Source organism: Lactuca virosa, chromosome 1 (genome assembly GCF_052849685.1).
Source record: "Lactuca virosa cultivar CGN04683 chromosome 1, Lactuca_virosa_CGN04683_v6, whole genome shotgun sequence".
NCBI lineage: Eukaryota > Viridiplantae > Streptophyta > Magnoliopsida > Asterales > Asteraceae > Lactuca > Lactuca virosa.
This window is the reverse complement of record NC_136426.1, coordinates 103,394,438-103,418,660: the sequence shown is the minus strand read 5'-3', so window position 1 is coordinate 103,418,660 and position 24,223 is coordinate 103,394,438. Positions and strand designations below refer to the sequence as shown.

The 24,223-nt window shown below is 36.3% G+C and overlaps 1 protein-coding gene across 2 annotated transcripts; it reads right to left on the bottom strand.

Moving 5' to 3' along the window:
• Positions 1 to 1,715: 1,715 nt before the first annotated feature.
• LOC145154343 (HSP20-like chaperones superfamily protein) lies at positions 1,716 to 3,778 on the bottom strand. 2 transcript variants are annotated; one of them, XM_079075533.1, is made up of 6 exons: positions 3,659 to 3,778; positions 2,928 to 3,111; positions 2,649 to 2,808; positions 2,519 to 2,541; positions 2,260 to 2,305; positions 1,716 to 2,013 (listed from the first exon to the last, which is right to left on the bottom strand). In XM_079075533.1, exons 1-6 carry the CDS (start codon positions 3,661 to 3,663, stop codon positions 1,979 to 1,981), a joined length of 453 nt encoding a protein of 150 aa, XP_078931659.1. In that variant the 5' UTR covers positions 3,664 to 3,778; the 3' UTR covers positions 1,716 to 1,978. The 2 variants fall into 2 exon arrangements, with proteins under 2 accessions (XP_078931659.1, XP_078931660.1); XM_079075534.1 differs by having other exon boundaries at positions 2,928 to 3,108.
• Between the last annotated feature and the right edge of the window lie 20,445 nt (positions 3,779 to 24,223).

Here is a 24,223-nt window from a genome sequence, read left to right as displayed (position 1 = left end):
CTTTAAACTTTAATTTGTTGTGCATTTGGTCCCTATTAGACAATGTGGTGCGCCTCTTACCGCATACCGTGGTATACTGCAGTATGCGGTAAACACCGCACCGAGGGGCAAAAAAGAAATGCAGTGAAGTTGGTCTGTGGTATGGATTTGACGCACCGAAAAAAAATGCATTTCTTTAAATGTTGTACTTCTTGCATAAAAATGTGTATTGTGTTGGGTGTGGTAAAGAATGGTATGATACCTATCAATTTTATGTGGTGTGGTAAAAAATAATGTGACACTTAAAAAGCATGATGGGTATGATATGACACCGACCGGCCTTACACATAAAAGACTTTTTTACCTTTATCATTTCTTTTAATATTTTTTATTATTTATTTGTTATTAATTTTAGAAACTAAATAAAATGGGCCCCATTTACCCTTCTTATTGACAAACTCTAAAAGTCCTAAACCATGTGACCACTACCGGTACCACACACCCCCAACCCCGACAACCACCCCTCTCCCTATACTTTTTCTCCACTTCTTCTCCGATAAGCTTTCTCCGTTCCCACTCGATCATCTCACCCTTCTTCAGCGATGATCTAGGTTCCAAATCATGGACTTCAATCCTCTTCCACTTCCTGATGATTTGGGACTCCAAAACATTGGTACATAAATCGTCCTCTCTAACCGTGGTGACCTAAATGGCTAAAATCTAGATGCAAGTTGCAGATTAACACTCTCATCTTCATTTTGGTTTTAATTTGTAGATTTGTTAAGTTGAAAGTTTTCTGGATTCAAATGGTGTTTTTATGGGTTTTTTTATGTTGCATATTTTATGGGTTCAAGTTGTGGGGTTTTTCTACATTTTCTAAATTCTTTAGTCATGTGTTCTACTGTGAGTTTTGTCAAACGATGGAGTCAGTCATAGTGGGTGATCGTTGAGTTCATCCGAGGCCTCGATGTGTCATTGCAAGGTTTCAAACGTTGGATATTCAGAGGAACAATGAATAATGATAGATGTCGAAAATCCAAAACGGTGCAAGGTAGTGGGTGGCACTGTGGCAGCAAGAGGTTGTCATTTGAGATTCTTGAACGGAGAAGTCTGAAGAGATGATGAGAGGAAGAAAGCTCACTTGGTAGTCAATAGGGTGGGGTCTCTTGTCGGAAAATTGATAGCGATCATCGGGGAAGAGATCTTAAGGGTTGGGGAAAAAAAGGGGAGGGAGTATTTTTATTTATTTTATATTTTAAAATTTAAAAATAATAAACAAATAATTAAAAAGAGTTAACAAAACATTAAGGGCAAAAAAGTCTTTATATATGGGAGGGACCAAAGACGCAATAAAAACATACTATGGGGACTGCCCGAGTTAAAAAAAAAGGATTAGGCACTAAACTCGCAAATTATCCCAAATCATAAGGACCATTCGTGTAATTTATGCTATCCTTTATTTGCTTGATTATTAGTTATAATTAAATAAGAAACTTCACACAATAGAGATAATCACAAAAATGAGAGCATGATCATGGAAAAGTGTTTTAACCGACTCAACTTTTTTACATTTACTAAAATGTGTCATTTAGGAGTCCTTTTATTTATTTTTTTACTTTTAAACGAGTTGAGCCATAGCCTGTTCAATCATTCACGATCCGAGCTCCAGCCCTATCAATTTAAACAAGCCAAGCCCTAGCACGAGCCAAGCTCGAGCCTTATCAATGGTAAAAAGCTTTTGAGAAGGTTTTGTAAATAGTAAATTTTTTGAGGAAAATAGTCTCACAATAATATGGGGTTAAATTTCAGGATAACGTTTGATTGATATTGTAATTTGTAAGCCTAGACGTTGCAAAAGTATGAAAGTGGACCAAGTCAAAGTCCAGGCCACAAAAGGGAGCCACAAATCCTACCTTCAACTCAACAAACAGTGTGATTTGACAAGCAGTGGGCTCTGGCTCTGGCCACCAACTTACTTCTCAGGTTTTATCCTCTCTCTCTAGATTCCTCTCACCTTTTCCAAGTCCGGAAGATCTACAAACAAAATCATACCAATTTATAAAAATAATCTTTTACTTTGTTATAAGAAAATGGAAAGTAGATAAATAAAATATGGATTAATGCCATAAACGAGTCACAAATATTACTAAGCAACCAGAACGTTTTGTTTACAATATATCTTTATTTTAATGATATTTGTGACCAAAACATTTCAGTTGCTTACTTTATTTTTGGAGCAATGATGTTTTTAACAGCTCAAATATTTTGTTATTAACTCACATAGCATTCCGTCATCGCCACTGCTTCCATCATCATCACTGGCATACTGCAGTGGATAATAAACAGAACTATTAGATGCTCAAGTCCGGTTATTGGGTCCCAGTATCTAATGAGTTGCTATAAAAATATAAAACAGAATCACTTTTCTTGCAATGTTAACATTTACTATGATTAAATTACATAAGGTCTAAATCTAAACTTGACTTTTTCTTTCTAAAGTGAGAAAATAAACACTAGCTAGGGAGATAGCTGATCATACCTTCAAGTCGTCATCATCACTACCTGCAAAGTGCAAAAACATTTATATTTTAACGTTTATTAAAACAAACAACTTTATTTTAAACAATGAATAAAGATCGAAAAGCACAACAATATATATATGAACTTACCTTTAACTGATTCTTCATCCTCATCACACCATCTATTCCAATCAACCTTTATATACGGAGCAGGTTTTTGATCAGATTTCAAGAGACGTTTCCACCAACCTTTCTCCTCTTTCTGAATAGTGCACAGTATATTCCTCAACCCCATTTGGGTTTTGCAGCCCTGTTGAACAAATTTAGAAAAAATTTAAATATGTATGCATATATAGAAAGGGAGCTAAGGGAGATGGAGTAACTTCTAAGAAATGAAACAAATGGGGATTAAGAAAGCTTGGTGATCACCTCAGGTAGGATGTTTCCATAAAGTTCCAAACTGACTTCATAGTTTTCATCATTTGCTCCAATGGCAGAGAAGTTGAATAATCCATGGGGCTCACATTTAACTGCAATGTCTTTTGCATTGGTTAGGGCTATGGTCAGGTAAACTTTGTCTGCCCTCTGAGCCCAAAGAACCTCCGGATGGCTTCTACACAGTTGCATAAGTTAAAAGTAAACATAAGCAATTAACAAAAGTCAGGTAGTCAGAACAATTTGATATTAAGTTTCTCAATGGAGGACTTATGAAGATATAAAGCATACAGAAGTAGGCTATGATTGCATTCAAGTTCATGCCATTGACATGAAACATCTGCCATGTCTCGATAAACCTGGATTAGCGACATAGTCAAGTCCCTAAGCTTTAAGATCTGTAACTACATACAGACTCAATAGATCAATGATGCTTCCTCTAAATTGTCATAAAGTTCATGTCAGCTTCGAACTCGACAAATTCATAACCTAATCTCCTGTTTATTCCAATGAACGAGTCGTAAAAAGCAATGATCGATGTACTGATGTTGCATCATTGCGATAATTTCGAGGAAATATGGCACCAATTTGAAATCATGTAAAAGGGTTTTATCAACAATTTTGACTCCAACGGAGTGGAAATTTGAATAGGGATGTCAATCGGCTAAAACTAATCTGCTTTTGTACTAAAATTTGAAGGAAATAAAACTCATCAAACAATTTACCTCATTTTGTGGAGGGGCTTTCGGCAGGATGATGAAGGTCCACTGAATCGGAGAATGTCGCAAAGCCAACCGGGAAACCGATTCACTCGATGGTACGGAAGCCCAGAACGCTTTATATTCGTGTTTATAGAACTGGCATTTTTAATCCCTCAACTAAACTCATACTTCCAATTTTGATCCTTAATATTAGGCTTTTTACCCCTATCAATGTTTGTTTATGAATAATCACCAAAATAACCATATTCATTTTATATATATATATATATATATATATATATATATATATATATATATAAGGCTTATTTTTTTCATGCCTCCTAGAACCAATTTAGCCTGTTCTAATGCCTCCACGTAACCCACCCTCAAAATGACACAACTTATCATCACGTCGAATTAATCCTTTTTATCGTCGTTTCTCATGTGACGCCTCAACATCTATATAAACCCTTCTTCTCTGCTTCCATCTACAGTGCATTTATGCGTTTCTAAGCACACAACGTTTAACTCAAACGCCCATCAAAGTCGATCAGCACACCTGTTTAGGAGGCACTTTATTTTCAAGTATGTGTTTTCTAAATTTTGGGTTCTAATGTTGCTATATTCGCTTCTGGTGTTCAACAAAACACGCAAATTGTACCCTAATCATTCTAAAGTAACTCGGTTGTCCTCAGTCACTCCTTTGCCATCCTTTCGAACAACCTGCTTACTGATTTGTATCTTGTTTATTCTCTCTGAACGCTTACTTGCTCTAACACCAAGACTCTTAGGCACTCTAACACCAAGATTCACATGCACTTGGTTAACAAGTATTAGATTCACGGGATCTTGGTTGACAGGTACTTCATTTACAGGATCTTGATTCACATGCTCTTGATTCACAGGGACATTCTCTTGAATCACAGGCTCTTGAGTCATAGGGTCTTGATTCACGTGTGTTGGAGTACTTGGAGCTGGAGTGCTTGGACCTGCTTGTGAAGGATAGTTTTTTGCATTACTCTTCTTTCTTGCCTTACTTAGACCTGTTTCTGAAGGACCCCTCATTGGACATGTAGCTTTGTTGTGTCCAGTTTCATTACAAATTGTACATCTGTGTTGAAAACCTACCCTGCTTATAGTATGTCTTGTATTCCCACTGAGTTCATTTTCTGCTTGTTCTCTTTTTCTTTTCACACATGGCCTACCAGGTAACCTCCTCCTAATATGAGGTAGTATCTGGTGAACATTAGGCATGTGGGCCACAAGGTACTATCATTCATGGGATGTATGGTATACTTATATGTCCTGAGAAATGCAAATTTAGTAAACCACTTTGCAACATATTCCTATGAATCAAAATTCAAAGAATATATGGCACATATGGCATGTACACAAGGAATTCATGTCAATTGCCAACCTCTACATCCACATTCTCTCTTCTCCAGGTCAACACCATACCTTTCATTTGATAGGTTTTATGCAAAACAAATAAACTTAAACTCTTAAGTGTGCATGCAACCCTAATAAAGATCTATGTTTTCTCTATTGAATCTATAACTATGAACATCAAAAGGAACCCCTAAGAACACTAGGCTATTTTCGAAAATACCAAATTATAGTTAAGGATTACATACATTGATTGTTATTGTAGCAAATAACAATGAACACCTACTTGTTGATCTCTTGGAAGCAAGCACCACTAGTGGCGTGCCTCTAATGGAATCACACCCAAACTAGCAAGAGGAAAACTATAGAGAGAGGAAAAGAGAGCCAAGATTTCTTCCAAGGCTCTTAGAGGGAATGCATGGATGAAATTAGGGGGCTTGGGACTTCTTATATAGTTGAGGAAACTTGGTGCCAAAGCTAGGGTTAAAGGGAAATCCCTTGGATCCTTTGCTTGGTGACCAAGTAGCCCATAACCCCTTGTCCAAGGGGCCATGGACGAAATCTTCTAGGGATTCCCTAGAGATTTTCGTCCACCTCCTCCAAGGGGTTCTAGAGCCTTCCTTTCTCAACTATTAACAAATAACAAAACAGTGCTTGTACTTTTAATTAATTACAATTAATTTCTGATTAATTAGTAATTAAATGATATGATTTATAATTAATATATTATTTTCATAATACATTAATAAACCATTTATTTAATTTATTATTCACATAATAAATTAATCTCTCTCTATCTCTCTCTAAAAGTCATCATATTCAATTGCTAGGTTTGAGGGCAACCCAAAAGGACTGTGCTACTATCAATTCAAGTATATACCAATTTTAGTTATGAGCTTAGACACTTAATCCAACAGTCTCCCACTTGGATAAGTTTAATAACTATAATTGTCAGTATAACTTCTAAACTGATCAACAAATTGTAGCTTCCAAAAGCTGTTGTCAAACTCTGACCCAGTCAGTTAAGTGTCCTAAGATAAGTGATCAAATATCCCTCCGTTCTACAAGATATCGTAAGGACATGAGACACGGATTATATTCAATCTCTTTGTACAAGTTTTGTTTCCCGATTTCTGATTTGTGATGAAGACATAAGACTTCTAATCGAACACATCAATTTAGTCTTGGCTAGGCCTAGCACTTATAAGTCAACACCAATTCATCGAGGGGCCCAAAGATATCGCTTTTCCCGTTAGGGCAAAAGGAACAAATAAATTTGACTTATATGCTTGCACTATTTACTCATCAAATTATGCACAAAAATACGTTTTATAACATCAAGTTACTAATGCATTTACATATTATCAATGCACTAACTTGTAAACCACAACTGATATATCTTCGTTTCAAGAATATAAGATATTATCGTCTCAGAATTACTCATGATAAAATTCATGAGGTAATTATCTGAGCGTGGGTTTATCTAATACTTAAAATCCTCATTATGAAGTACTCATGAACATTGCAGCAAAACTATTGCTATGTCTAAAACTCTTTAGACAATCTACAATCCAGTTCATAACAGTCTTAATTCGCTAATTACTTCCAAAAGTATGATTGACTGTGGAATTTCGACTAATCAAATTATTTAGGAAGTAAAACATGCAAAATGAAACACAATAATAACATAATTAACTATTGTCTCAAAACTATTGAATATAAATAAAACTCTTATTATTTAATCACCATATTAATTATACTTTATTCCTTGTATAATTTTTCGAGTAATCAACTAACCACTTGAATTAAAAATCATTCATGCCATGTTATGAACATGCATATTATGCCTCTCTATGGTCCTTTATTTGTGAACAAATCGATTGGACACTATTCCAATGATGCTCATTTTACAATTCCAAATTTTTGTCACTACTAAAACGTGTTAAAATTTCAACCTTACATGCAATGCCCTTCTGTGATACCGAGGCTTCAAAGTCACAGAGACTTAGCCAACGATATTACAAAACGTTCCATTGGAACTTTGTTACTGAAGACAATATCATAGTAATGAAGTCTCAAATTCAAGGTACACTCCTTGAACACATTTCTTGCATTAAACTTTCCAACTTTCATGTAGGTTTTAATAATCAACTTCCACTATGGAAACATTTCCATATTCCCATATGACCATCAATTTTGACCAAGAATCATCCTAATCAAAAAACATGTCACTATGGTCCTTCCAAACAATATTATACTTTCAACTGTCTACAAGCAACCAATTCTTTTGGTAAACCTCAAAATATTCTTAACAGCTGTTTAACAACTTTAGTCACACAAAGTTCTAGTCCTTTTTCCCTCTCAATGCCCAAGGCATCTGGAAAAATCAGAACAACTGAATATTATAGCATATGAAATCGATCCTATATCCGAAGCACATGGGAATCAATTCATTATGTATTACATAAAGACCTTGTATCTCTTGCTATAATATTTTCATATATCAAATTTCCTATGTTGAATCATTTCAACATGATATTCATATATGTCCAAGACTAAGTTCTATTAAAACCTTCAATCTAAACTTTTAGATTTGAAACAAAGTATGAATGCCCTCTCCCTTGAGTCTATCATAGAGAAACATCTCCCAAACTTTGCAACTTGCAAATTGAAAACTTTATTTCCTAAAAGTATTGCCAACTTGCAAAAATTATCATAACAATTGTGGTCCTACTAGCATAACAATTATTCTCCCACTAGCTTTGACATGTACCCAGAAATCAACTGGACTTCTAGAAATCAATATTTTTTACTTTTCTTACTAAAGTGCAGATTTCTGATATGCGATGCTTCGATAAGTCTCCAACTAGACTTATTAAGCTTATACATCTTTCATTGGATAGCTTACATGTGTGTTTAAATCCTTAAATCCTTTCAAAACTTATAGATATATGGCTTGAAAGTTCAAAAAACTCCTTGCCATTTCTCACAATTCGAAATATGAAGAGGGATGTCGTAATCATATTATGAATTTGAGAACGCAATTAGCATAACCAGTAACCATGTTGATCATTATCAGATCTTTAAAATCTACTAGCAAAAGCGTTTCCTCATAACTATTCTCATAAACTAGAGCGAAACCTTTTGCCACCTAGATTTTATGGTGCATACATTCCTATTCATGTGAATCCAACCTATAATCATAAGATAAGGTTTAGGACAAAACCAAATTCAAATTTAGCTTTCCATTCATGAACTGAACCTCACTTATTCTTAATTTCTTGCCCTCTGGTAGCACAAGGGCCTACCAGTGCTTTTGTGTTGTTAAGCAGCTCACCCATATTGATCAATGCACTTTGACTGACCAACGTGCTTTGTCTTTTGCAGTCAAATGAGAACCATAGAACTCATAAGTATTGCTAACTCAACTGGAAGATGCACAAAAACAAGAATGTGTCTACTTAACACGATAGGTTGTCAACCTCAGGTCGTGTGCTAGTGATAACTAAAAGCTTTATTGTCGATTGACTCTTGAAACTTTCAAGATCAATAAGACTCCCACTGACTTCTTGACATATGAGCTAAGACAAATATTCAAAATTTAGTGTGGATTCCCGACAAGAAACACTTCATGGAATTGGTCTTAGTTCATCCTTTGTTTTAACCAAAACATCACAACTTCCAATTCCAAATGTGTTAGAGTAAGAAAACATTATTACTCCACATTACATGAGGTGTTATAAATGTTAGGCGTGTCAAACCCAACAAATAAAGGGGTACGATATTGTAACAACCCAAAAATACGACCCAAAAATTTTTGTTTCAACATTACTAAAAATCACAACATCAAATGTCATATCATAAAATCATGGAACGTGTATCTCAAAAAGTTATAATCAATGTATCAAATCAGAAAATGTGTCAAATCATATCAAACTATCAGAGTGAACTCCCAGGATAAACTGAAGTTGTGGTGTGTGCCATGCCATCATCCCGAGCTCTTCCCCTTGCTAGCGGAAGTACCTGAAACCAAAACTAAAACTGTAAGCACAAAGCTTAGTGAGTTCCCCCAAACTACCACATACCATATAATAACATATAAAATAACTACTGGGCCTTGCCCACTGCATCGGACCAAAGTCCGGAAACTACATCGGACCGAAGTCCGAAACTAACCAGAGCCGTGCCCTCTGCATCGGACCGAAGTCTGGAAACTGCATCGGACCGAAGTCTGGAACTAACCAGGGCCTTGCCCTCTGCATCGGACCGACGCCCGGAAACTGCATCGGACCGAAGTCCGGAACTAACCAGGGCCTTGCCCTCTGCATCGGACCGAAGTCCGGAATCTGCATCGGACCGAAGTCCGGAACTAACCAGGGCCTTGCCCTCTGCATCGGACCGAAGTCCGGAAACTGCATCAGACCGAAGTCCGAAACTGACTGAACATAACATAGCATAATCGCAACTACTGGCTTAAACACATATACTGCATACTGCATCGGACCGAAGTCCGGAACACATAACACAAAGACATGCTTGAATCATAAAGACCTCAAGCACACTGAACTACTGCATCGGACCGACGTCCGGAACTACTGCTAACTAAACGGGTCGGCATTGTGGCCGTAGACCCGTTCCTACTGAAAGGAAACTCACCTCATAAGCTGGATGCTGAAAAAGCTACTCGGGAACTGTCTGCTGCTGCTCCGGTATCTCCCCGGCTATAATTCCCATAAATATACTCAATCAAATACTGATAACTAAACTGAGGGTGAAATGACTATTTTACCCCCGGTCAAAGTCAACTTCCTGGTCAAAGTCAACTTCCAGTTGACCGGACTCGCCGAGTTGGGCCGCCAACTCGCCGAGTCCCTTTCATCCGTTCTAGTCCTCTACTCGCTTCTACTCCTCAAGTTTGGCGAAGACTCGACGAGTTCTTCTTCGATACATAAATCGAGTCTAACTTCATCCGACTCGCCGAGTTGTATGAACAACTCGTTGAGTTCTCCTTCATCATATGAACACGTCCAGTTTGCGACTCGCCGAGTCGTAAGAACAACTCGTCGAGCCTGAAGAACAACTCGCCGAGTCCCAAGCATGCTATTACTATACAGTCGATTCTAATCGATTTCAGTGCTTCTAAATCATAGATCTGAGCTTCTAGGACTGGTTTTACACGTAAAGTTTCCAACTTTACGTGCATGCACAAGGGTATGAGGCTAAAATACCCAAAATCATCAACTACTAAGCACTTAGGGTTTGGAACAAGGCCAAGATTGCATAAAGGTGGCTATAATGAGCTCCTGGAGTTCAAGAGCGGCTAGATCTGAAGTATAACTCGATCGTAAGGCTTTATTACAAGAGATTTGGGGTTTTTGAGCTTAATATCAACAATTTTGGGGACAAACTAGATCTATTAGATCAATAAACAAGATGAAGACTTTATTACCAGAAAAGATGACCACAAAGGAGTGTGTCCCGGATCTGAAGTATAAAGGTGGCTAAGATTGCATAAAGGTGGCTATAATGAGCTCCTGGAGTTCAAGAGCGGCTAGATCTGAAGTATAACTCGATCGTAAGGCTTTATTACAAGAGATTTGGGGTTTTTGAGCTTAATATCAACAATTTTGGGGACAAACTATATCTATTAGATCAATAAACAAGATGAAGACTTTATTACCAGAAAAGATGACCACAAAGGAGTGTGTCCCGGATCTACTTCTTCTTCCTTGAACTCTTCAACCTTCTCCTTCTTCTACTTGCTCCAAAATGCACCAAAAGTTCCTTCACAAGGCAACAACCATTCACACACTCTTTAAGGAGGCTAGGGTTTGATAAGAAATGTTATGAGGGTGATGGAGGCGAGGTTGGGGCGCATAAATGTGTTTAAATAGGGTGCAGACCCTTAAAATTAGGGCTTCATCCAGACAAGCGGACTCGCCGAGTCCCAGCATATGGACTCGCCGAGTAGCCAGCTTAATACGCGTGATCAACCTGTCTCTACTCGACGAGTTGGGCTACAGACTCGTCGAGTATCCCTTAAGAAAATAAAAATTATTTATTTAAATCACATACCAGAAATGGGGCGTTACAACTCTCCCCCACTTATCTTAGACTTCGTCCTCGAAGTCTGCTGCTGCTGAATCTATAAACAACTCTGGATAATGCTCCCTCATTTCCTCCTCAGCCTCCCACGTCCACTCTGAACCCTTTCGGTGCTGCCACTGCACCTTCACTAGCTGGACTACCTTGTTCCTCAGAGTCTTCGTTTTCCGATCCAAGATCGCAACTGGTCTCTCGATATAATTCAGGCTGTTATCAACCTGAATATCCTCCAAGGGTACAACCGCTGACTCGTCCACCAAACACGTCCTCAACTGAGAAACATGGAAAGTGTTGTGGATCTGGCTAAGCTCTGCTGGAAGATCCAACCGATAGGCGACCCGACCTACTCGGGCCAAAACCCTAAAAGGACCAATGAACATGGGGCCCGGCTTGCCCCTCTTTCGGAACCTGATAACACCCTTCCAGGGTGATACCTTCAGGAGGACCATATCGCCCACCTGAAACTCCAAATCTGAACGCCTCCTGTCGGCGTAACTCTTCTGCCGACTCTGCGCAGTCTGTGTTGGATTAATGTCTAAGTCCATAACTATAATTGGTAACACTTGACCCGACCCGGCATGGTCCATTTGGGTTGCATGGCATCATGCATTTGGATAGACTAAAATGAGAGAAATAACACTTAAGGTTTATTAATATATTATAAGTTCTAATATATTAATAAGGTTATTTAATTAGTATTGATCAAGAATTAATTTGGAATTAATTAAGTGATCAAAAGGAGACTAATTAAATATATGGGTTGATTGTGTAAATCATTCATTCTTTTATATGTGGGCTTGTGATCCAAAATTCCTTATGTTGGACTAAGTCCATGGGGTGACCCATGGATACTCCATGGACGTTAAAATCCATGGAGCATAAGGAATGGGTAAAGTTATGAGTTACATGGTGTAACCCTAATAGCCACCATATAAAAGAATCCCATGGCTCAAGAAATCGGTGACTATGTGTGAGGAATAAGGGCTAGACGATTTTATGAAATGTTTCAATTTCTCTCAAGTCATTCCATGTGCATTTAATGTTGTGTGAACCATTTGAGGTGTCACACTTGGGGCACTAGGCACTCAAGCTTCATGAAGACATTCTACATCAAAGAGGTATGTAATTCTAACTTGAGATATTCATTTGAATCAGTGTTATTATGCTAGTTAGGATGAATACCTTGGAAAGTTCATATTTGCATGTATAATAGAGAAAACATAGATCCAAGGTATTTAGGGTTGCATGTACACTTAGGAGTGTTAGAATGCTCAAAACCCAACAGTGGTATCAGAGCCTAGGCTTGTTTTCAATTATACTTGATGCAAATTGCTGAAAAATGCTGAAAAAGTCGAATTTCGGGCATTCTGGGCACTGGACTCGCCGAGTCCACTGATGAACTCGCCGAGTCCATGAAGAAAATCATCCTACTCGTCGAGTAGGTTCATACACTCGACGAGTAGGAGCCCCTGACAGCATATCTTCGAGTTTTTTGGCTAGAAATGGACTAGGAACATTACCATAAGCTGTTTTTGATCCTATAAACTTGTTTTTGATGTGGTAATGTTCATGCTAATCCAATTTCAAAGAGATAATTGTCAATAGATTCATTTTTTGTATTAGTTTAAGGTTTAGACTAATTACATGAAAAAGTTTGATTTGAATTATCTTGTTCTTATGAGTTGCTTAGATTAATAGAAAAATTATTAGAAAATGTGTTTTCAATCCATTTTAATCTAAGAGATGATTCTAAAATGTGTTTGTGTAACTTGTCCTCAAGTTACATGAAAGGTCACATTTAAGTTTCATAAAACTCATAAAAGTTGGCAATGGTTACAAAAATGAAGAGTCTTGTCCTCAAGTTATGGAGGTTCAAGAGTCACTTCATTAAGTAATAAAATGTGTAACCTTAATTAGTTCCATAAGTTACAAAAAAAATAAAGAAAAGTTACATTCTTTCATTAGTTTAAAGTCTTCCATAACTTGTCCTCAAGTTATGGAACTTGAAGAGTTTTTTAATTAAAACTACTTTAAACACATAAGTTATGGAATTAATTAGTTTTGAATAGTTTCAAAACTTGCCCTCAAGTTTTGGAATTTGAAAAGTTTTCTCTTATGAATACTTTAATTCCAAGTTAAGCCCTTAGAATTTTAAAAGTTAAAATTCAACCCTTATACTTTATATAATTATAAGTTAATAATATATATATATATATATATATATATATATATATATATATATATATATGTATAAGAGAAAGTCAGTCTTACCGTTAGTAGGCCTCATTCACGAAGCCGGTCTATAAGGGGGGTATAAGGTTACTGCCTATAAAATGGCAGTTTAATGGGTGTCCACTCTCACCCACCGCTTCCTTGATTGGTGGAGGGTCGTTAGCCGAACGGGTAGGACAAGGACTATAATTCTCCCTTCATTAAAAGTATTAATGATAAATACTAAGTAACTAAACATTTATAAATTCCCAATCTTAGTTACTTAGGAAAATGTGAATTTGGTGCTAACCCATGAAATTACACTTTGCACTTTGTTTAAGTCGGTTAGTGGAGCGTGTGTGGTTAACCGGCACACTAACTCGTATTTAACAAGGTAGGCAAAGGGTAACTTAATGTTTATCATAGTATCGATGGAGCGTGTGTGGTTAACCGGCACATCGATTGACGGGTAAACACTTAAGGGTACCAAGTATATTTGCATGGTTATTCACACCTTGTTTTGTGATCCTCGGCATCCCAGTCACAAAACATGAAGGGCACACTCGAGATTGAAACATGCCATTGAACAGTTCAATGAATCTCAAAAGAATCTAGGAGTTTCAAAACCAATTAAAACCTAATAATACATTTCGTTTATCTTGGTGGAAATTGGTGAATCGTCATTCACCTACCTTCAAATATTTTATAGCTTGGATTACGACATCCCTCTTCCAAGTTATAAAAGTATTGTGTTGGGTCCTAGCCTTAATATTTCATATTGGGTGTTATATTAAGGACTTTAATCAACTATCTTGAATATCTCCCAAAAGATGATCTTCCCAAATCTCTTGAAACAAGTTTTCCTAAAATGAAGATGATGTCCCATGGAAATCATACTTCTTTCACCTCCTCCAATTATTCTCCCTAACCCACAAGTTCAAGGTCACTCAAGCCCTATTGGCAAGCAAAGGTCTATGTGTGATCACATCTTGGAGATGTAGTCACATATTGACAAGTCGGGAGAGTTGGGTGTCAAAGTCTAGAGGAAGCTGATGATCAATCACTTTCTAAGTCACATAGTGAGTTCCTTTGGGACTCCTATGAAACAGACTATGACAAGACCCTTAATGATCTTATCTATTTGCTAAGATCAACTTCCTAAAACTTTATGGACATTGACAATGATGACATTGGATATCCAGTAAAGCTCTCTCTTCCCAATGGAAAGGGATCTGCCATAGTCAACTCGGTTGACCAAATGGTAAAGAGAAAGGCTAAGTCTGAGATAGTCCCATTATCAAGGGTCTATTGCCAAAGAAAGGGGCATTGGTTGCGAAGCTGCCAAATTTACCTAAGGATTTTAAAGTCAATAAGTTTGACTCTACTTCAGGTAAAGTCCACTATCTAACTCTGCTAAGTTTCTATTCTGAGATTCTTGATACATGATGTGACTGGGTCACATGGTGATGTTTTAAGAATCAAAGAAAAAATGAAGAAACTTAAAGAAAGAATATGTTGAATCTGATCGCGTAGATGGATTTCTATCACATAGTTTGAAGATCGGATTCTTGAGCTACTTCTTAGGAGTTATGATATTTTGCTTAGGAATAGATAACAACAAGTTTTCATATGGATTGTAAGGATGAGTTTTTCCGCAAAGTTTTAAAATAAAAGGTAAATCTTTTGATTTTATTTTTTTTAAAATATCCTTACAATGGCATTCGTGAAAAAACTATGTTGCTTATAAGATTCCATTAAGAGCAAGAGTGTAAATATGAATTTGATTCTTTCATTTGTGGTAGTGTCTAAATTTACCAAATAAGGAAAGATTCTCATCACCCAAGTTTCAATTGGACCGAAACTTGGAATCATGCAATTTGTAGAGCATGATGAATGAGAACCTTCAAGCATTGGAAAAATTAAGATTAACTACTTGTTCACATGGATGTGTGAGTAAAGTAACGCACTAAGGGATCGAGTACACATTCTTGTGCACTGATTAAGTCCACCACAAAAGATCGATAAGACTATTCGTCATGATTTACTAAAGTTTAGTAAATATGGTTATGCTTACAGGCTTAAGTATAATTCTGAAGCATTGGAAAAAATTTCAGTGTATGGCGGAACGAATGAGAAGAATCAAATTAGGCAGAAGGATAAAAGTTTCTCAAATCTGAAAAGATGGGAGAGTACTTTAGTATCATGTTATATAATCATCTTAATGATTAAGAGACCTTATCACAATTCATCCTCTAAGTGCATTCTGGTAGCTAAGAAGAGGAGTTATGAATTGTTGACGTGGTTAAATCAAGAAGATGAGTCATATTTCATTCCAAAACAATTCTTAGAGTCATACTCCAAGATTGTAACTTGAGTGACATGTCTTAAAGAAGGTTTAAAAACACTTGTCAAATGTAAGAGTAAAAGGTTTCTACTCTTGTACATTTGAAATTGGTAAGTTGTGATGTTTTGGATAAAACAAAGACCAACTAAGGCCAATTGTGTGAAGTGTTTGTCTTGATTAGAATTCACACTATCTCTTGAATATTTGACAAGAGAGTTTTATACGTCAAGAGGACAGTGGGAGTCTTAAAAGGTCTTGAAAGTCTCAAGAACTAATCAAGAGTAAAACCTAAAGTTCTTCACTAGCACACGACTTGAGGTTTATAACCTATCGTGTTGACTATTTCTGTGTCCATTCCAATTAAAGTTGGCTTTGCATATGAGTTCTTAGAGTTCTCAATTGGTTGCACAGCAACTTGGAAGCAATGGCAGACCCTTGAGCTGCCAGATGACAAGAAATTAAGATTGAGTTCAGTCCATATGAGTTTGAATTTGTCATTATCCTTGTCTTGTGACTATGGTTTTGACAATTCACATGGATAAGAACACATACACCATTAAATCTAAGTGTCATAAGGTTTCTCTCCGATTCATGAAAATGATGGTGAGGAAACACTTTCACTAAGTAGATTTTAGCTAGATAGCAATTGTGATATTTGCATTCTCAAAGTCGTTAGTGGAGCATGTGTGGTTAACCGACACACTAACATGGACTTGTGAGAAGTGGCAAAGGTCTAAACAATTGAGACTATGATTACGACACCCCTTTTCATAGTTCTTAAAATTGTTTAGACACACAAGTGTGCTATCTAAGGCAAGGTGTATGATTTTGATAAAGTTTTATCAAAGCAATCTAGTATCAGAAATCTGAACTTTGGTAAGAAAGTCAATAAAGTATTGTTTTTCTAGAAGTTCAGCTGATTGCTGAGTACATGTCAAAGCTATTGGGAGCATAAGTGTTATGCTAATAATCATCGTGTTAGTGGGAGCATGATAATTATGATAAAGGTTGCAAGTTAGCAATGTTAATTATAGAAAACAAAAGGTTTCAATTGGGAAAAAGTTGTTTTGCTATAATTAAGGGAGAGGAAATTATACTTCATCTCAAATCTAAAAGTTTAGATTGAGGTTTTAAATCGTATTTAGTCAAGGATATATATATATATATATATATATATATATATATATATATATATATATATATATGAGTTTCATGTTGGAATGGCTCAACATAAGGAAATTCTATATATGGGTCCATTATTTGCGTTCTAAAATTCGATTATGATTACGACATCCCTTTTCATAACCTGAATTATGAGAACTTGGCAAATTGAAATGGAAATATTATAGCAAAAGACTGGTTTAGTCTTTATGTGAGACATCATGAATCGTGTCCCATATGCTTCGGATATAGGATCGATTACATGTGCTATATTCATCCTTTCTAAAATTTTCCAAATGTCTGGGGCATTAAGAAGGGAAAAGGTCTAGAACTGGATATGACTAAAAGGATTAAGCAATTGTCGAGGACAATCTAAGGTTTACCAAAGATTGTTTGCTCAAGGACAGTTGGAAGTATAGTGTTAATTCTGGAAGGACCATATTGACATAATCTGTAAGGAGGCAACTCTTGTTCAGAAGTGATAGTCAAAATGGAATATGGAAATGTTTCAAAGTTAGAAATTATTCAATCTGTGTAAGATTAGGAAACTTAATGCAAGAAGGATGTTTCCAAGGAGTTGATCTCCTTGGAATGCTCTGTAATGTTTGTTGTCAAGTCCTTGTGACTTTGTGCATAATCATTACAAGAGGATCAATGCATATAAGTTTAGAATCTAACAGATTTCAGTAAATGGCATGAATTTGGAATTCTTGCATTTGCAGTAAGGATTTGGGACTGTGAAAAGAGAATCAATGAAGTTATGTTCAATTGATCTATTTCACAAAGTAAAGATCATAGACAAACATAGTATGCATACTTGGTGTATGGCATGACTAGTGTTTAGAAAACATAGTGTACATGCTTGGAGCATGGGACAACTATTGTTTTAATTCAAGTATAAAGTTGATAGTTTAAAATAGTATACAATGAATAATGTGTAATCATATGGTGATAAATAAAAGGTGTTTTATTTATATTCATAAGTTCTGAGACCATATTGGATTCGATTATTATTTTGTTTCACTTTGAATGTTTTGACTTCCAGAATAACTAGGTCATTCTTCCTGAATGATTAAGTTATTCAAACCATCCACAGTCGGTCATATGTTGGAAGTAGATATGAATCAAGACTGTCATGGGTTGGGCTTGTAGAGGTCTAAGATGTGGGACAAGGTGGTGCTACAACACTCATGAGTGCTCATAAGTTCTGAGTATTGGATTCAACCCGCGCTCATTGGAATCACTTCATGGATTTTATCACGAGTGATCATGAGACGATAATATCTTATATTCTTCAAACCTAGAGATATGAGTTGTTACTATGAGTTGGTTATACATTGATTGCACGAAAACGCATTTGTAACTCGATGTTATAAAACGTGCCTTTGTGTATGATTCAACAAGTAGTAGAACAATCCATATGAGTCGAAGTTTATCCATTCCTTTTACCTTCGGGATAAAAGCGATATCTGTGGGCCCCTCGACGATTTGGTGATGACAAATGTAAGTGCTCGGCCGGGCCTGGACTGATTTGATTTGTGCAATTAGTCAGTCGTCATAAATCGGAAATCGGGAAACAACAAATGGACAGAGAGAATGATTATAATCCATGTCTCAGTCCATATGATATCTAGAATGGAGGAATATATGATCCCTTATCTAATGGACAAGTTATTGACAAAGGTCAGAGATCATCGGCAAGGTCAGAGTTCGACAGAAGCTTTTGAGAGCTACGATTGCCAGTCGGTTCTTGAAGTCGTACGCAATAATAGTTTTAGACTTATCCAAGTGGGAGACTGTTGGATTAATGTCTAAGTCCATAACTATAATTGGTAAGACTTGACCCGACCCGGCATGGTCCATTTGGGTTGCATGGCATCATGCATTTGGATAGACTAAAATGAGAGAAATAACACTTAAGGTTTATTAATATATTATAAGTTCTAATATATTAATAAGGTTATTTAATTAGTATTGATCAAGAATTAATTAAGTGATCAAAAGGAGACTAATTAAATATATGGGTTGATTGTGTAGATCATTCATTCTTTTAAATGTGGGTTTGTGATCCAAGATTCCTTATGTTGGACTAAGTCCATGGGGTGACCCATGGATACTCCATGGAGGTTAAAATCCATGGAGCATAAGGAATGGGTAAAGTTATGAGTTACATGGTGTAACCCTAATAGCCACCATATAAAAGAATCCCATGGCTCAAGAAATCGGTGACTATGTGTGAGGAATAAGGGCTAGCCGATTTTATGAAGTGTTCCAATTTCTCTCAAGTCATTCCATGTGCATTTGATGTTGTGTGAACCATTTGAGGTGTCACACTTGGGGCACTAGGCACTCAAGCTTCATGAAGACATTCTACATCAAAGAGGTATGTAATTCTAACTTGAGATATTCATTTGAATCAATGTTATTATGCTAGTTAGGATGAATACCTTGGAAAGTTCATATTTGAATGTATAATAGAGAAAACATAGATCCAAGGTATTTAGGGTTGCATGTATACTTAGGAGTGTTAGAATGCTCAAAACCCAACAGTCTGCAGTCTGCTACGGACCTGCTGGATCAACTCTGTGGTCTTGAGCACCACCTCAGTGCTTCCGATGACCCTCTGACCGACCTCGCCCCAACAAATCGGGGTCCTACACTGTTGGATTAGGTGTCTAAGCCCATAACTATTATTGGTATGTATTCGATCCGAGAGTAGCATGGTCCATTTGGGTTGCATATCATCAGGACAATTTGTTAGGATGGACTTTTGAGAGAAGAGGTTATATATGATTTATTAATATATTATAAGTTCTAATATATTAATATGAAGTCATATGTTTTAATTAGTATTGATCAAGAATTAATTTGGAATTAATTTAGTGATCAAAAGAGACTAATTAAAACTATGGGGACTAATTATGGTAATTAGTTATATTTATATGTGTTGGACTTATGATCCATGTTGGACCAAGTTTATGTATGGATACATAAAGAGTTGGGCCACATGAATCATGGATCATAAGATCCATGGATATGGGTTTGGGTTATACCCATGACTCTTAAAATTCAACACATATAAATACATATGTTATGACCTAAAAACCCCTAGTCACCCTAGAGTGTGTGTGCATGTTCTTGGAGTTCATGAAGGTTTTAGAGTGCATGGAGATTCTCTCTCAAGTCCTACCTTTGTACTTAATGTGTTGTGACTTCATTTGAGGCTTCCACACTATTGGGGCTAAGTTCTTAAGGCCAAATACATCAAGACTTCCAGCCACACAAAAAGGTATGTTACAATATCTAGTATTTTATGTAGTTGGTATGACAATTGCATGCTAGCTATAGGTTCAATACCTTGGAAACCATTTGCATGTATAATTAGTGAAAACATAGATCCAAGGTATTTAGGGTTGTATGTGAACCATAGGATGTTGTATTATACCAAAACCCAACAGTGGTATCAGAGCCAAGGCTTGTTTTCGTGTTATACTTGCTGAAATGGCTGAAAAATCGAAAATTTTGGTTGTCTGGGCACTGGACTCGCCGAGTCCATTGATGAACTCACCGAGTCCATGAAGAAATTCATCCAACTCGTCGAGTTGGTTTGTGCACTCGACGAGTAGGACCCCCTGACAGCATATTTTCGACTGTTAAGGCTGGAATTGGACTAGAAACATTACCCTAAGTTGTTTTTGGTCTTGTAAACCTGTTTTTGATGTGGTAATGTTCATGCTAAACCAATTTCAAAGATAGTTGTCAATAGATTCATGTTTTGTATTAGTTTAATGGTTAGGCTAATTTCATGAAAAAGTTTGATTTGAATTGTCTTGTTCTTATGAGTTAGTCTAGATTAATAGAAAAGTTATGTGATAATTTGTTTTCAATCCATATTAATCTTAAAGTTTCTCATGAAATGTGTTTTTGTAACTTGTCCTCAAGTTATATGAAAAGTCACATTTATGAAGAGTCTTATTTTCTTGAATGATTTTAAATTCTTCCATAACTTGTCCTCAAGTTATGGAACTTGAAGAGTTTATTCATTAAACTACTTTAAACTCATAGGTTATGAAAATGAAGAGTTTATTTTTCCTTAAATGTTTTTTAAAGTCTTCCATAACTTGTCCTCAAGTTATGGAACTTGAAGAGTTTTCATTAAAACTACTTTAAATTCATAAGTTATGGAATTGAAAAGTGTTTGGATTGTTCAAAACTTGCCTTCAAGTTTTGGAATTTGTAAAGTTGCCCCCCATGAATACTTTAGTTCCAAGTTAAACCCTTAGAATTTTAATAGTTTAAAATTCAACCCTTATACTATTATAATATTATAGGTTTAATATTTATATATATGTATAAGAGTAAAAGTCAGTCTTACCGTTAGTAGGCCTCATTCACGAAGCCGGTCTATAAGGGGGTATAAGGTTACCGCCTATAAAATGGCAGTTTAATGGGTGTCCACTCTCACCCACCGCTTCCTTGACTGGTGGAGGGTCGTTAGCCGAACGGGTTTGACAGGACTATAATTCTCCCTTCATTAAAAGTATTAATGATAAATACTAAGTAACTAAACACTTATTAATTCCCAATCTTAGTTACTTAGGAAAATGTGAATTTGGTGCTAACCCATGAAATTTACACTTTGTACCTTACCAAGTCGTTAGTGGAGCGTGTGTGGTTAACCGACACACTAACATGGACTAGTAAGAGTGGCGAAGGATAACTTAATGTTTATCATAGATCGGTGGAGCGTGTGTGGTTAACCGGCACATCGATTAGGTGATAATATTAAGGGTACCAAGTGAATTTGCATGGTTATTCACACCTTGTTTTGTGATCCTCGGCATCCCAGTCACAAAATTTGAGAGGGCACAATCGAGATTGAAACATGCCATTGAAAAGTTCAATGAATCTCAAAAGATCTAGGAGTTTCAAAACCAATTAAAACCTAATAAATTATTTCGTTTTTCATGGTGGAAATTGGTGAATCGTCATTCGCCTACCTTCAAATATTTCATAGCTTGGATTACGGCATCCCTCTTCCAAGTTGTAAAATATTGTGTTGGGTCCTAGCCTTAATATTTCATATTAGGTGTTATATTAAGGACTTAAATCAACTAACTTGAATATCTCCCATTGTAGATGTCTAGTTTAGACATCTATGATCTTCCCAAATCTCTTGGAATTTCACTTCCTCCACCCCCTCCAATTATTCTCCCTAACCCACAAGTTCAAGGTAACTCAAGCCCTATTGGCAAGCAAGGTCTATGTGTGATCATATCTTGGAGATGAAGTCACGTATTGACAAGCCGGGAGAGTTGGGTGTCAAAGTCTTGAGAAAGTTGGATGTTCAATCACTTTCTAAGTCACATAGTGAGTTCCTTTGGGACTACTATGTGACAGACCATGACTTGACCCTTAATGATCTTACCTATTTGCTTGGTGCTGCTGAGTCAGCAATGATTTTGAGCACTGGTAAAAGCAAATTTGATTAGAAGATCGACTTCCCAAACCTTCTATTTCCAAAGGAAGGGGCATTGGTTGCGAAGCTGGCCAAATTTACCTGATAGTCTGTAAGGATGGTAAAGTCAAAAGTTTTGACTCTACTTCAGGTAAAGTCCATTATCTAACTCTATTAAGTTCCTATTTGGAGATTCTTATTACATGGTGTGACTAGATCACATTTTGATGTTTTAAGAACCAAAGTGAAGAGGAAGCTTAAAGGAAGAATTTTGAGCTGTTACTTAAAGAGTTGTGATAGATTGCTTAGGAATACATAACAACATAGTTTTTCACATGCATTTGCATTGTAAGGATAAGGTTTTCCGCAAAGTTATAAAATAAAAGAAAAGGTTTTATTTTATTTTAAAATATCCTTACAGTGGCATTTGTGAGAAATTGTTGTTTATATGTTTCCATTGATAGCAATATTGGAAAATGGATTTGATTCTTTCGACTGTGGTAGTGTCATAATTTACCAAATAAGGAAAGATTCTCATCACCCAAGTTTCAGTTGGGTAGAAACTTGGAATCATGCAAGTTGTATGAAGAATGAGAATTTTCATCTTTGGAAAATTAAGACTAATTCCTTGTTTACATGTATATGTGACTCGAGTGAAGGACTAAGGGATCGAGTACACATTCTTGTGCATTGGTCAAGTCCACCACAAAGATCGATAAGACTATTCGTCATGATTTACTAAGGTTTAGTAAATATGGTTATACTTACAAGTTTAAGTATAATTCTGAAACATTGCAAAAGTTTCAATGTATGGCAGAACGAATAAGAAGAATCAAATAAGGCAGGAAGATAAAGGTTTCTCCAATATGAAAAGATGGGAGAGTACTTGAGTATCTTGTTTTATGATTATCTTAGTGATTATGAAACCATATCACAATTGTTTCTCTAAGGACATCTTAGTGCATTTGTTTGGCTAAGAAGAGAAATCGTGGATTGTTGAAATGGTTAAAATCAAAAAGATGAATCATACTTCGTTCCATAACAAGTCTTAGAGTCATACTCCAAGATTGTAACTTGAGTGACACATCTTAAAGAAGGTTAAAATCAAGATTGTACATTTGAAATTGGTAAGTTGTGATGTTTTGGATAAAACAAAGACCAACTAAGGCCAATTGTGTGAAGGGTTTGTCTTGATAAGAATCCGCACTATCCCTTGAATATTTGTTTGTCAAGGAATGGTTCTTGGCAAGAGAGTCTTATATGTCAAGAGGACAGTGGGAGTCTAAAAGATCCTGAAAGAGTTTCAAGATCTAATCAGGAATAAAACCTGTAGTTTATCACTAGCACACGACTTGAGGTTTATAACCTATCATGTTAACATATTCCTGTTTCTGTGCCCATTCCAGTTAAAGTTGGTTTTGCATTGGGTGCATAACAACTTGGAAGAAATGGCAGGCCCTTGTGCTGCCAAGTGTCAAGAAATTAAGATTGCACAAGTTCGATCCATATGAGGTTGGATTTGTCACTAACCTTGTCTTGTGATTATGGTTTGACAAATTCACATGGATAGGAACACATACACCATAAAATCTAAGTGTCATAAGGTTTCTCTCCGATTCATGAAAATGATGGTGAGGAAACACTTTCACTAAGTAGATTTTAAGTAGATAGCAATTGTGTTATTTGCATTCTCAAAGTTGTTAGTGGAGCGTGTGTGGTTAACCGGCACACTAACATGGACTTGTGAGAAATGGCAATGGTCTAAACAATTAAGACTATGATTACGGCATCCCTTTTCATAGTTCTAAAAATTGTTTAGACACTCATATGAGATATCTAAGGAAAGGTGTATGATTTTGATAAAGTTTTATCAAAGCATCTCGTATCAGAAAACTGAACTTTGTTAAGGAAGTCAATAAAGTAT

Coding starts and splice junctions, on each gene's coding strand:
- LOC145154343 (XM_079075533.1), bottom strand. Junction 2,306..2,518: donor GTGATGATGACGACTTGAAG/GTATGATCAGCT, acceptor TATCCACTGCAG/TATGCCAGTGATGATGATGG. Junction 2,014..2,259: donor TGGCGATGACGGAATGCTAT/GTGAGTTAATAA, acceptor TTTTGTTTGTAG/ATCTTCCGGACTTGGAAAAG.